We start from the raw sequence: 13,625 nt of genomic DNA, 5'->3' as shown, positions 1-13,625 counted from the left end.
TTTTGAGACGGAGTCTCGCTCTGCCGCCCAGGCTGGAGTGCAATGGCGTGATCTCGGCTCACTGCAACCTCTGCTTCCCAGGTTCAAGCAATTCTCCTGCCTCAGCCTCCCGAGTAACTGGGACTACAGGTGCCCGCCACCATGCCCGGCTAATTTTTGTATTTTTAGTAGAGATGAGGTTTCACCATATTGGCCAGGCTGGTCTCAAAATCCTGACCTTGTGATCCGCCCTCCTCGGCCTCCAAAAGTGCTGGGATTGCAGGCATGAGCCACCGCGCCCGGCCCCCATTAGACATTTCTAAGGTGTCAACTCTTACTTTCATAATTGGTAAATAATGGCAAAGAATCAAGCATTTATCATCCTGCCATTCCCATATGATCTACATTTAGGGAAACCACATAGTTGATGACGGTAAGTTCATTTTAGAATTACAGATAATAAGTGTAAAAGAAAGAATTAGGAAAGCCATGATTTGCAACTCTTAATAAATTAATAGACTAGGTAATGGTCATCAGTGGATGTAAAAAACCCATTAGGTGGAAGGTGAATGGGAAGATTTAATAATGGAGGGATGAGACTAATACTATCTACCACCTCAATCCACTGATCAATTTCAGTATCACTAAAAATAGGACCACCAAACATTATGTGTCTTATGACATGATACAATAGGAAGTACATATCTGTCTATAAAGGATTCTTTCCTAAAAATATTGAACCTGAACCTAATCAAACCTCTGGATCAGCACTGTCCAATGCAACTTTCTAAAATGATGTAATAGTTTTTATCTGTTCTGTCCAATATGGTATCGACTAGCCACATGTGACTGTCGAACACTTTAAATTTGTTAAGTTCAGCTGAGGAACTGATATTTAAAAATTAATTTAAATAGACACATGTGACCGTGGCTACTGTATTAGGTAGTATAGTTATAGATTATCTGCCAAGAAATAGAAGGGATTAAGGAACAAGTTAAACAACACCATCAGAAAATGATTAATCAAATTCATTTGTTCATAGAACAAATGTAGTTTATTTAATCAATGGTTGAGTGAGAAAATGAAATAGAGGGGTGGGAGAGACGAGGCACTGTTTTAGAATAAAAGTATCTTAAGAGATATAACAGCCAAAGGCTAGTTTAGATTTTGAATTGAATAAACAAGTTTAAAAAAATCTTAGATGGAATCAGGACAATTTGAACATAACATTGGTATTAGATGATACTAAGGAATTATTAATTTTGTGAAGTATAATACTATATTGCTTATATTTTTTTAAATGTCCTTATCAATTAGAGGTGCATATATTTGCATGATTCTAGGTGCCTCACTTGCCTCACCGTAGTTCTGGCCTATAATTCTGCTTGAAATATACTGTAATAAGATAACTATTTACCATTGTCATTTGTCACAGGTTGTAAATACCTGCCCCAGCAGTGTTTCTTTATCTGAGGCCCAGGATTTAATTTTTATTAATTTGTCAAAGGTTGTATTGGTAGGCTTTGTAGAACTTCCCTATCTCTTTGTCTTGATCCAGATGAACCCCAAAAGAAGAACAAAGGTGATCCCATGAACAACCTGGAAAGTTTTTACCAAGAGATGATAATGAAAAAACGTCTTGAAGAGTTCCAACTTATGAGAGGTGAACCCTTTGCTTCCCACTCACTGGTCTCAGCTACATCAGTGGGTGATAGTGGCACAGCTGAGAGCCCATCATTACACCAGGACAAGGGAAAACAGGCAGCACAGGGTAAAGGCCCCAGTCTCCATGTGGCAAATGTTATTGATTTTTCACCTGAGCATTGTTGGACTGGGCCTAAGAAGCTGACGCAGCCAATAGAATTTGTCCCAGAAGATGAAATCCAGAGAAATCGTTTGTCAGAGGAAGAGATCCGAAAAATTCCTATGTTTTCTTCATATAATCCAGGGGAACCAAACAAGGTATAGGCCAAACCAAGTAAAACAACCTGGGTTGATTTCGCTTTTATTTACCTCTACCTAAAGTAATACTTTTAAATTAGCTTTGATTATACCAAAGAATCATGATATAGGCACAGTGATTGTGTTTGTCCTTGACCTTGACTATTCATTCTCTGCATACTATATAAGTAGCATATTTCCTATAAGGTTCTTGTTACTTTGCTAAGGTCCTGAACTACCCTTAGCATTTTAAAGAAATCTTGGTAAGACTCTAGTCCATACCTATTAGAAGCCCCGAATTGAAGGAAGAGTAACCTCCAATTTCCTACGGTGTAATAATCAAATAGTGTTCATAGGACCACCGTAGCTGGTAGCCATGGTGCCTCTGGAATTAGCCAATAATTGACTGCCTGGTTGTGAGTAGGGTATATGCTACCACATGAGTCTTCAGAATGCTCTACCTGACTTTCATATGACATATGACTTAAATTGCTGTTGGCAAAGCAGCAAAGTGAAAAGGTCCTATAAGCTTTAAGAAATTGTCCAACAAGGCCGGGTGCGGTGGCTCATGCCTGTAATCCGAGCACTTTGGGAGGCTGAGGCAGGCGGATCACGAGGTCAGGAGTTCGAGACCAGCCTGACCAACATGGTGAAACCCCATCTCTACTAAAAATACAAAAATTAGCCGGGCATGGTGGTGCGTGCCTGTAATCCCAGCTACTCAGGAGGCTGAGGCAGGAGAATCGCTTGAACCCGGGAGGCAGAGGTTGCAGTGAGCCCAGATCATGCCACTGCAAAATCCAGCCTGGGCAACAAACCGAGACTTTGTCTCAAAAAAAAAAAAAAAAAAAGAAAAGAAATTGTCCAGTATGTAACTAAATAACGTAAATAACTCTTATTTTATTGATCAAATCATTATTTCACATTCATGTTATATGTTACATCTAGAATGGAAAACTCTTCATTACTATATTACCCGAAGAGACAACACAAGCCCCTGGAGCATATACTTTGTTGTGTCTAATTTAAAAAACAAAACCAAAAATATAATGTTAGTTTTTGACTGTCTCTGAATTAAAAAAAAAAATCATTCTAGATGAGGGATATTAAAACAGTTTATTTGACTGATTGAATTTCTAGTAGTTCAGAGGTATTTATACTATTAATTCAAGGGTAGCTTTGTTTTTATTTACTTTTTGTTATGAAATATTAATATACCAAAAGTTATATAGCATAATATAGCAAATACCTGTGTAGCCAGCCAACCTTTATTAATCATTATAAATTCCTAGTATTTTCCATATTTGCTTAATTAAAAAAATAATAAAGCATTATAGATATTCCTGAAGACTTCCACATATTCCTCACCAATCCCATTCTCCTTTATCCTTTCCAGATGTAACCACTATCCTGAATTTGCTATTTATAATTCCTGTGCACGTTTTTATATTTTTGCTACATAGCCATATATTCACAAATAACATATAGTTTTATATGTTTTAAAACTATATAGATGACATACTCTATCATTTTACAACCTTTTTGACTCGATATGCATAATGCTTTTGAAATTTATTTCTAAAGATACAAGGAACTATATAGTATTCCATTGTAGAAATAGACCATCATTTATTATATTTATCCATTTTCCTGAGGATTTGTTCTTTCTGTTATTTTGCTATTACAGTTAATTCTGCAGCAAGTATTATCGTACATCTCTTGTTGCACATATGCCAGACTTTTTCAAACTTAGATTACAATTAGTAGGTTACAACCAATGGAATTTTTTTAATGAAATGGAATAGAATAGAAAATATCAAAAAGCGTTCCCTACAGTATGTTAGGGTAATTACTGTTTCTTAAAGCATTTTATTTTTAATATGTGTTTGTGTATATGTGAGATAATGTGTGTGGGGCCATGTTGAAGAATGCAGTTCTTCGTGTAGATCTCAATCAAAAGTGTTGGGAAGGTGTCATTCTATTACAGTGTCTCAAATGTTAGTGTGCATCAGAATTGCCTGGAGGGCTTATTAAAACACAGATTGCTAGACTCCACCCCCAGAAATTTTGACTCAGTAGATCTGGAGTGGGGCCTGAGAATTTGCATTTCCAACAAGTTCCCAAGAGATTCTGATCCTGCTGGTCTGAGAGTAACAATTTAAGAATCATCGTTCTAGGTTATATACCTGGGAGTGGAATTACTGTGATATATAGGGTATGTATATCTCAATTTCTAATGGAACAGGGTTTCAGAGATCTCTTCACGTCCTTGCCAAAACTTTGGAGTATTATTTTGCCAGCCTAATCAGCTTGAAAAGATATCTCATTGTTTTAATTTGCATGTTTCTGATTTCCAGTGAGGTTATGCATGTATTCTTAACATTTATTAGCCTTTCAGGAACTTTCTGTGAGTTACCTGTTATATTCCTTTGCTGAATATTTAATCGTTTGTTTTTTCATATTTATTTATAGGGATTATTTTAAAATTCTGCATATGAATCCTTTCTGTTGTTTAGCAAATATCTTTGCCCAGTGGATGACTTACCTTTTAACTTTGTTCCTGATGTCTTTTGTTGAGCAAAAGTCTTTCATTTTAATGTTATCAGATTATCAGTATTTTATTCAATGGTTTGTGCTTTTTGAATCATTTTAAGGAGATCCTTCCCTATAAATCAATAAGAAAAATACAAACAACACAATAAGAATAAAAGCGTTTATAAAAACAGATATAACAGGCAATTCACAGAGGCAAAAACACCAGTGGCCAATAGACTTAAGAAATCTCATTAGTAATCAATAAAATGCAAAATAAATCTATACTATGATATATACATTTAGTACTTAGAATGCTGGCATATATTTAAAGGCCTGACAATGCCAAGTACTGGTGAGCATATGAAACAGTAAGAACTCTATGTAACCTCAGCACTTTGGGAGGCCGAGGCCGGCAGTTCACCTGAGATCAGGAGTTTGACACCAGCCTGGCCAATGTGGCGAAACCCTGTCTCTACTAAAAATTAGCCGAGTTTGATGGCACACACTTGTAATCGCAGCTGCTCAGGAGGCTGAGGCATGAGCACCTTGAACCCAGGAGGTGGAGGTTGTGGTGACCCGAGATCATGCCACTGCACTCCAGCACTCCAGCTTGGGTGACAGAGCAAGACTCTGTCTCAAAAAAAAAAAAAAAAGAAAAAAAGAAAAAAGAAAAACAATAAGAACTCTAATATACCTCCGGGGGAATATAAATGAATACAATCACTTCCAAGAACATCATGGCAATGTCTAGTAAAATTGAAGATCTTCATACACTGTAAGTCAGCAGTCTCACTCTTCATTATCTATCCTAGAGAAACTCTTAGACATGCACATTAGGAGATGTTATAATGATGCTTGTTGTAGCATTGTTCATCAGCAGGAGTATGGATAAAACATTGTATGTTTATAAAATAGAATACTACACAGTAGAGAAAATGAATAAAATAGAATTATAGGTATCAATTTGGATGAAACTCACAAACATAATTTTGAATAAAAATAGCTAGTTGCAGATTTCTAGTTTCAGCTTCAACATGTGAAGTCCTTAGAAGTCATCACTCCTGTCTTACAATAAGAAAAATTGTTGAACAAACTAAAAATCAATGACTTTTCTTAGACCCAACAGAAAATTTAAGTCACAGAGCAAACTGTAATCCTGAAATCTGAAGAAACAGGGAGTTACAGAAAATCACATCCCAGATTTGCTTATCAGGAGCAAAAGGCACTGGAGACATAAACTGGTAGAAACACTTAGGTGGTAACTTTGACAAATTGCTGGAGTCAGAGCGTAGACTAGTGTAGGAATGACAAAACTCCTGGGACCCACAGTCTTAGAGGTTTTGATTGCTTCCAGGAACCCCACAAGTTTCAAGGTAAAGACCTAAGAAAAAAAAATCTCGTTTCTGGCATGGACAGAGGAAACATTATCATTTTTAAGTGTATCCAGAACTTTCTACTTAGCGAAGGGCTAGCCAGCAAGGAAAACAACTTTACCAAAGCCTTATACAACTCCAGGCTCTTCTAGCCTTCCTGTCTCATCTAAGAGAAAAAAAAAAAAAGCTGTGAAATGCTTGTGAAGGTTACAGGCTGGAGACACAGGCACACTAAAAGATTGAGACTTCTTCATAGGATCAGAGAATGCCTCCCCTTCCACACCTTGCTACTACATCAACAGAGCTTCAGTATAATAACCGTGGATTATAGCTGAAAGACCTGCAAGGATCAGACTCTATTTAAGGAGGTTTTTTTGTTGTTGTTTTGTTTTTATTTGTTTTGTTTTTTTTGTAAATCCAAAGGAAACAAGGGAGACAAAAAGAAGACACTAGAAGAAACAGAAACTTCTGACACCTACAGCTACATCAAACATTAAGCACAGCCCAACTCCTGGCCAGATTAACATAAAACCTCATACTAATGGCCTCTTTGGATTAGTTCCTATTACTTGATAGATCATGTCCAGTTTTCAACAAAAGAAATTATAACGTATGCTAAAAAAAAAAAAAAAAAGCAAAAGCAAAAAAAAAAAAACACAGTCTGAAGAGGCAAAACAAGCATGAGAACCAAATTCAGGTTTTGGAATAATCAGATGTGGAATTTAAAATAACCACGATTAACATACTAAGTAGGCTATGAATAAAAGTAGATAACATGCAAGACCAGATGGCTAATCTAAACAGAGAGAAACTCTAAGAAAGAATCAAAAGGAGATGCTAGAAATCAAAAACACTGTAATAAATGAAGAATGCCTTTGATAGGCTCATCAGTAAGTTGGAAACAGCCAAGGAAGGAATCAGTAAGCTTGAAGACATGGCAATAAAAACTTCCCATGCTGAAATAACAAAGGAAAAAAAGACTGAAAAAAAGGAACAGAATATCCAACAACTATGGGACAGTTTCAGGGTATAACATACATGTTATTGGAATACCAAAAGGAGAAGAGAAAAAGAAGGAGAAGAAATATTTGAAGTAGTAATGGCTGAGAATTTTCCAAAATTAATAGCAGATAACAAGCCATAGATCTGGGAAGCTCCAAGAACACCAAGCAGGATAAATACCAAAACTACACCTAAGCATATCATGTTCAAACTACAGAAAGACAAAGAAAAGATTTTAAAAACAGCCAGAGAAAATACTTTACCTGTATAGAAACGAAGATAAGAATTACATTTCTCGTCAGCAACTGTGCAAGCAAGAGAGTAGTGTGAAATATTTGTGTCAAAAGTAAAAAGAAAACACCCACCTAGAATTATTTATCCAGCAAAAAAAAAAAAATCCTTCAAAAGTGAAGGAAAAATAATAAAGACTTTCTCAGACAAACAAAACTGAGGGAATTTTTCACCAGTAAATCCCACCTTGTAGGGAAAAAAAAAGGCTTTCAAAAAAAGTTCTCCAGAGATAAACAAAATTATATAGGTCAGAAACTCAGATCTGCATAAAGAAAGAAAGAGCATAGGAGAATGCATTAAGGTAAAATAAAATCTTTTATTTTCTCATTTTAAAACAATCTAGAATAAAACTTTTCAAAATAATAATAGGAATGTGTTGGATAATTATAGTATATGGATAAGTGAAATGAGTAACAGTGATATTATAAGGGATAGGTTGCAGGAATTAGTGTATATATATAAATACAAATTTGTCTTTGTTATAAGGTATTTGCACTATCCATGAAGTGGTATAGTTTTATCTGAGAGTGGACTTAGATCAGTTGTAAGTGTATATTGCAAACTCTAAGGCAATTACTAAAAAAAAATTATATAAAGAAGTACAATTGATATGGCTAAGAGAAGGGTGAAAATGGAAGCATATAAAATAATACTCATTTTTTACAATCTTTTTTCAGAAAACAGAAGCAGAGGGAACACTTCTTAATTCATGAGACCAGCCTTAGCTTAGTACCAAAACCAGATAAAGACATTACAATGACAAAAAACTACAGACAGTATCCCTCATGTGTATAGAAGCAAAAATCCTCTATGTTAGGAAAATCAAAACATTTGATTGAAATATTGATTGAGAAATCAAAATGTTAGGTAATCAAATTCAATAATGTATAAAAATAATTATATACTGTGATCAAGTATGATTTCTTCCAGATATCCACCATAGGTTCAACATTTGAAATTCAATTAATATAATCCACCACATCAATAGACTAAAGAAGAAAAATCATATGGTCACTTCATTTGATGTAGAAAAACATTTGAAATATCTTAACATCGATTCATGATAAAACTCAGCAAAGTAGGAATAGACTATAACATCCTCAACTTGATAAAGAATATCTACAACACCCTACAGCTAACATCATACTTAATAGGAACTGGATGCTTTCCCCTTTGATCAGAAATAAGGCAAAAATGTCCCCTTTCCCCACTTCTTTTTGACACTGTACTAGAAGTACCAGCTACAGCAGTAAAACAAATGAAGGAAATTAAAAGTATACAGATTGGGAAGGAAAAAATAAAACTCTCTTTGTTCACAAGTAACATGTATGTCTGTGTAGAGAATCCCAAAGAATCAGCCAAAAAACAAACTAACAAACAACTCTTGGAACTAGTAGATTAGTATAGCTTGGAGGTTACAAGGTTTATCCACAAAAGTCAATTGCTTTCCTCTATACCAGAAATGAACAATTGGAATTTGAAATTAAAAACAACACCATTTACAATAGCATCAGAAAAGAATGAAATACTTAGGTATAAATTTAACAAAGTATGTACAGGTTCTATATGCACAAAAGTGTAAAACTGATGAAAAATTAAATAAGATCTACATAAACACAGAGACATTTTGTGTTCTTGGATTGAAAGACTTAATATTGTTAAGATATCAGTTCTTCTCAAATTGATTTGTAGATTCCACACAATCCCAATGAAATCCCAGCATGTTATTTTGTGGATATTTAGGAACTGATTCTAAGTTTATATGAAAAGACAAAAGACCCAGAACATGTAACACACTCCTGAAGAAGAACAAATTTGGAGGACTGACACTACCCAACTTCAAGAGTTACTATAATCAAGTAGCATGGTGTGGTGTTGATGGGGGAAAAAAAGACACACGGATCAATGGAGTAGAATAGAGACCCAAGGATTAGACCCACATAAATACAGTAAATTGATATTTGACAAGGGATCAAGGACAGTTTAGTGGAGAAAGAATAGTCTTTTCAACAAATGGTGCTAGAGCAACTGAATAGCCACATTTAAAAAAAATGAATCTAGATACAAACCTTACATCCTTCATAAAAATTAACTCGTAATTGTCATAGACCTAAATATAAAACACAATACTATAAAACTTCTAGAAGAAAAAGATTAAAATCTAAGTGACCTTGTGTTTGATGATGTATTTATCAGATATATCACCAAAAGTACAATATATGTAAGGAACAATTGGTAAGTCAGACTTTATTAACATTATAAACTTCTGCTATATGAAAAACACTTTTAAGAGAATCAAGACAAGCCACAGACTAGAAAAATATTTGCAAAACTCACGTCTAATAAAAAACTTGTATCCAAAATACACAAAGAATTCCCAAAATTCAACAGTATTAAAAAACTCAATTTAAAAAATGGGTAAAAAATAAGAAAAAACACCTCACCACAGAAGATATATACATGGCAAATAAGCATACGAAAAGAAGCTCATTTTTATTTGTCATCAGAGAATTGAAAAATAAGAAGTGCCACTACACACCTACTAGAATGGCTAAAGTCCATAATAAAACTGACAATACCAAATTCTGTTCAGGAAGCAGAGCAACAGGAACTTTTTTAAAAATTATAGATGTAGAAGATACAAGTGCAGTTTTGTTTTGTTTTGTGTTTCGAGGCAGAGTCTCGCTCTCTGTCACCCAGATTGGAGTGCAGTGGTGCAGTCTCAGCTCACTGCAACCTCCACCTCCCAGGTTCAAGCAATTCTCCTACTTCAGCTTCCCAAGTAGCTGGCTACAGGTGTGAGCCACCACACCCAGCTAATTTTGTATTTTTAGTAGAGATGGGATTTTGCCATATTGGCCAGGCTGGTCTCGAACTCCTGACCTCAAGTGATTTGCTCGCCTCTGCCTCCCACAGTGCTGGGATTACAGGCATGAGCTACCGTGCCTGGCTGCAGTTTTTTTTTTTTATGGATATATTTCATAGTCATGAAGTCTGGGATTTTTATTCATTGCTGGTGGGAATACAACCTCTTTGGAAGACAGGTTGGCCACCTCTTACAAAGCTGAACGTTATTTTACTACACAGTCCAACTACTGCATTCCTACTTATTTACCCAGTTGATTTGAAAAGCCTGTGTTCAACAAAAACTGCCATGTGAATGTTCGTAGTAGCTTTATTCATAATTGCCAAAAACTGGAAGCAGTCAAGATGTCCTCCAATAGGTTAATGGATACATTCACTTGTGGCAGATCTATACAATGGAATATAATTCAGCAATAAAAAGAAATGCACTGTCCAGCCACAAAAAGACATAGAGGAACTTTAGACGTATATTAATAGCTGAAAGAAGCTAGTATGGAAAGACCACATATTGTATGATTTCATTATATGACATTCTGGAAGAGGGAAAACTATAGACAGATAATAAATGGCTGCCAAGGGTTTGAGGGGAATGGAGAAGGGAGGAATAGATGAAACAGGGAATCTTTAGGGCAGTAAAATTATTCTGTATAATACTGTAGTTGTAGAGGCAAGACATGCATTTGTCAAAACCCATTAAACTACATAGCACAGAGTGACACTTAATGTATGCAAATGTTAAAAAGTCATTTAGGAGGTTGAGGGACCCTAGGAAAGAATGCAGACAGTGAGAAGAGAGTCTAACTGTAAAACAACCTCATCGAACGGATGGGGGAAAAGATGCTGAACTAAGCATCTTTGGAAATACGTGGAGTCTGAAAGACTAAAAGCAAATGGGACTTCACATAAGCACAGTACCCTTGTTGATAAGGTTATGTCCCATGGCAGGTACAGGTTACTTAGGGAGTAACAATTCTGATACTGTTATACATGCATAATGGAGTGGAACAATTAAGTAAATGGATGGCAGATGGTGGGGGCCAGGTTTCTCACTGTTGCAATCTACAGATAAGTAAAAGGAGGAAGCTGAAATGATCCATGTGATAATGGTTTACAGTTGGAGACATCAGGACGAATTCATGTTTAACTTAGTATAGATATAAGTGTTTACATATAGAAATATTTATATGTGTTTATGTAGACATGGATTAGTATAAATAAATATTTTTTGTTCTGTGAGCTGAAAGGACCCAAATGAAAGGACACACCAGTAGCAATGAGCTTGCACAGCAACCTTATCTTGCTTTCTAATACCATTTTCTAATAAAATGAACCAGGGCTCCTTAGAGAAATGGCTGCTTCTAATACTGGGGCAGGAAATATACAAGATGAGCCTTGTGCATCTTGTAGTGCCAGAAAGTAAGGAAGTGCTAAAAAGAACAATATAAAATCATTTTATTGTTCTTTGACATGATGATTTTATGTTGTTTTTTTGACATTAGGGGTATTTCAAAGGAATACAGGAGCCAAATGAAAGAGCTTCCAATGACTAAAGCCAGAACAATTTATGCAGCAAACTAAGTAAAATAAAATAAATCATTATCTTAAATCATTATTTTATTCTTCGACGTGATGATTTTATGTTTTTTGACACTGGGGATATTTCAAAGGAATACGGGAGCCAAATGAAAGAGCTTCCAATGACTAAAGCCAGAACAACTTGTGCAACAAACTAAGATAAAATAAATCATTATCTTAAAATCATTATTTTATTGTTCTTTGACATGATTTTATGTTGTTTTTTGACATTGGTATTGCAAAGGAATACAGGAGCCAAATGAAAGAGCTTCCAATGACTAAAGCTGGAACAATTTGTGCAACAAACTAAAATAATGTTGGATAATCCAATGTATAGAGTAAACATCCATGAGTCCAGGTGATATAAATAAGTGATTGAGTAAACAAATATATAGAGGAACAGAAATATACGCCTCCCATGAAAAAGAATTTCATACAACTTATGTAGATACTCTGCCTCAGGGAGGGAAAGCGTAACTCCCCATTCCTTAGTTTTGAGCTGCTCATAATGACTTCTTTCCAAAAGAGTACAGGAAGAAAAAGCAGGAAAAAAGAGTAACTTTTCAAGAAGAAATCTGACAAACACTACCTAAGCCAGGTGATTAAGGCCAACACCAATAGTTGTTAATCATATTGATGAATCATATTGATTGTATGTATGCGTAACATTATGTGATCAAAACTGTACTTCTCCTGTGTGGTTTTCTTCCCGATAATCCATAACCCCAGTCTAAATGTAATGTAACCTAGATCCTAGAACAGAAAAAGGACATTAGGTAAAAACTAAGGAAATCTAAACTATGGACTTTGGTTAATAATAATGTATCAATACTGCTTCATTAATTGTAACAACATATTAATGTGAGGTTACATTACATTACCTTAATGTAAGATATTAATAACAGGGAAAACCATGGGGTAGATGGGAGTTCTCTGTATTCTAAATTTTTCTATAAATCCAAAACTGTTCTAAAATTAAAATACATTTTTAAAGAGTTTTTAAAAATGTAGCTGTAGAAGAATGCATATTGTTTATATAAAGGGCTATATTATATGAAGTTGAAAGCATGTAAAATAATACCATGTGTTGCATAGGGATACCAGGAAGAGCTTTATGCTGTATTATCACTTGGAGGCTCTGTTTTTCTTTTTCACAGCTTTGTTTATCTTGTTTTTGAACCTAGCTGTATCTGTGTGTGTGTGTGTGTTATGTATGTTGTGGATACATTCATACATACATACAAGTCTGCACTTATGTGTGTATATATGCAGAGGGGATGCATCCCAGCATCCCCTGACAGAGCCACCTCAACCAGAAGTCCTCTTTATTTTTAAAAAGTATTCATATTGGCCAGATGTGGTGGCTCACGCCTGTAATCCCAGCACTTTGGGAGGCCGAGGCGGGCGAATCACCTGAGGTCAGGAATTCGAGACCAGCCTGGCTAACATGGTAAAACCCCATTTCTACTAAAAATATAAAAAAATAGCTGGGTGTGGTGGTGCGCACCTGTAATCCCAGCTACTGGGGAGGCTGAGGCAGGAGAATCGCTTGAACCTGGGAAGCAGTGGTTGCAGTGAGCCGAGATCACGCCATTGCACTCCAGCTTGGGCAACAAGAGTGAAACTCCATCTCAAAAAAAAAAAAATTCATATCAAAGGGAACAGTCTTAGTATGGGTCTTTCCTAATGGATGAGAAACTCGAAGTTTGTTTTCACATACCCCTTTCTATGGTTATTTAATTTGATATTTTCATGATTAGTATTTGAGAGCATAGGCAAGTCAATTATTCTATGCCCTTGCCTTTAAGATATGAACATACATAAATGCTAAATATGTTAATATCCAGGTTTTAAAGATTTTGAAACTTAAAGATTCTACTACTTGTTAACAATATTTAATATATTTATTTATACCTTTCAGCACTTAAGTCATTTAAGAGGTATATTTGCTTTTTCTTTGCTTTTGCTGCTCCTGTCTGAATTCTTCCATAGTTCCTTTAAGCTATAAAGGATATAACTAATGCTAGGTAATGTATGAGATTTTTTTTCCTCCTCCATTTTTT

General features: G+C 35.3%; 1 protein-coding gene across 16 annotated transcripts in view; it reads left to right on the top strand.

Moving 5' to 3' along the window:
• The window catches only part of RBM41 (RNA binding motif protein 41), a 67,930-nt gene that overhangs the window by 29,748 nt on the left and 24,557 nt on the right, over positions 1-13,625 (top strand). For 14 of the 16 annotated variants that reach the window (XM_063635243.1, XM_063635242.1, XM_055267097.2 and 11 more), the window contains one exon: positions 1,539-1,942. The exons of 1 other annotated variant lie outside the window; for it this stretch is intronic. In XM_063635243.1, the coding sequence (XP_063491313.1) occupies positions 1,539-1,942 (404 nt within the window). Of the gene's footprint in view, positions 1-1,487; positions 1,943-13,625 lie in introns of all 16 variants that reach the window. One more of the 16 variants, XM_055267087.2, reaches the window with a different exon arrangement.

The sequence above is a fragment of the Symphalangus syndactylus genome, chromosome X (genome assembly GCF_028878055.3).
Source record: "Symphalangus syndactylus isolate Jambi chromosome X, NHGRI_mSymSyn1-v2.1_pri, whole genome shotgun sequence".
Lineage (NCBI taxonomy): Eukaryota > Metazoa > Chordata > Mammalia > Primates > Hylobatidae > Symphalangus > Symphalangus syndactylus.
This window is presented reverse-complemented; position numbering and strand designations above follow the sequence as displayed.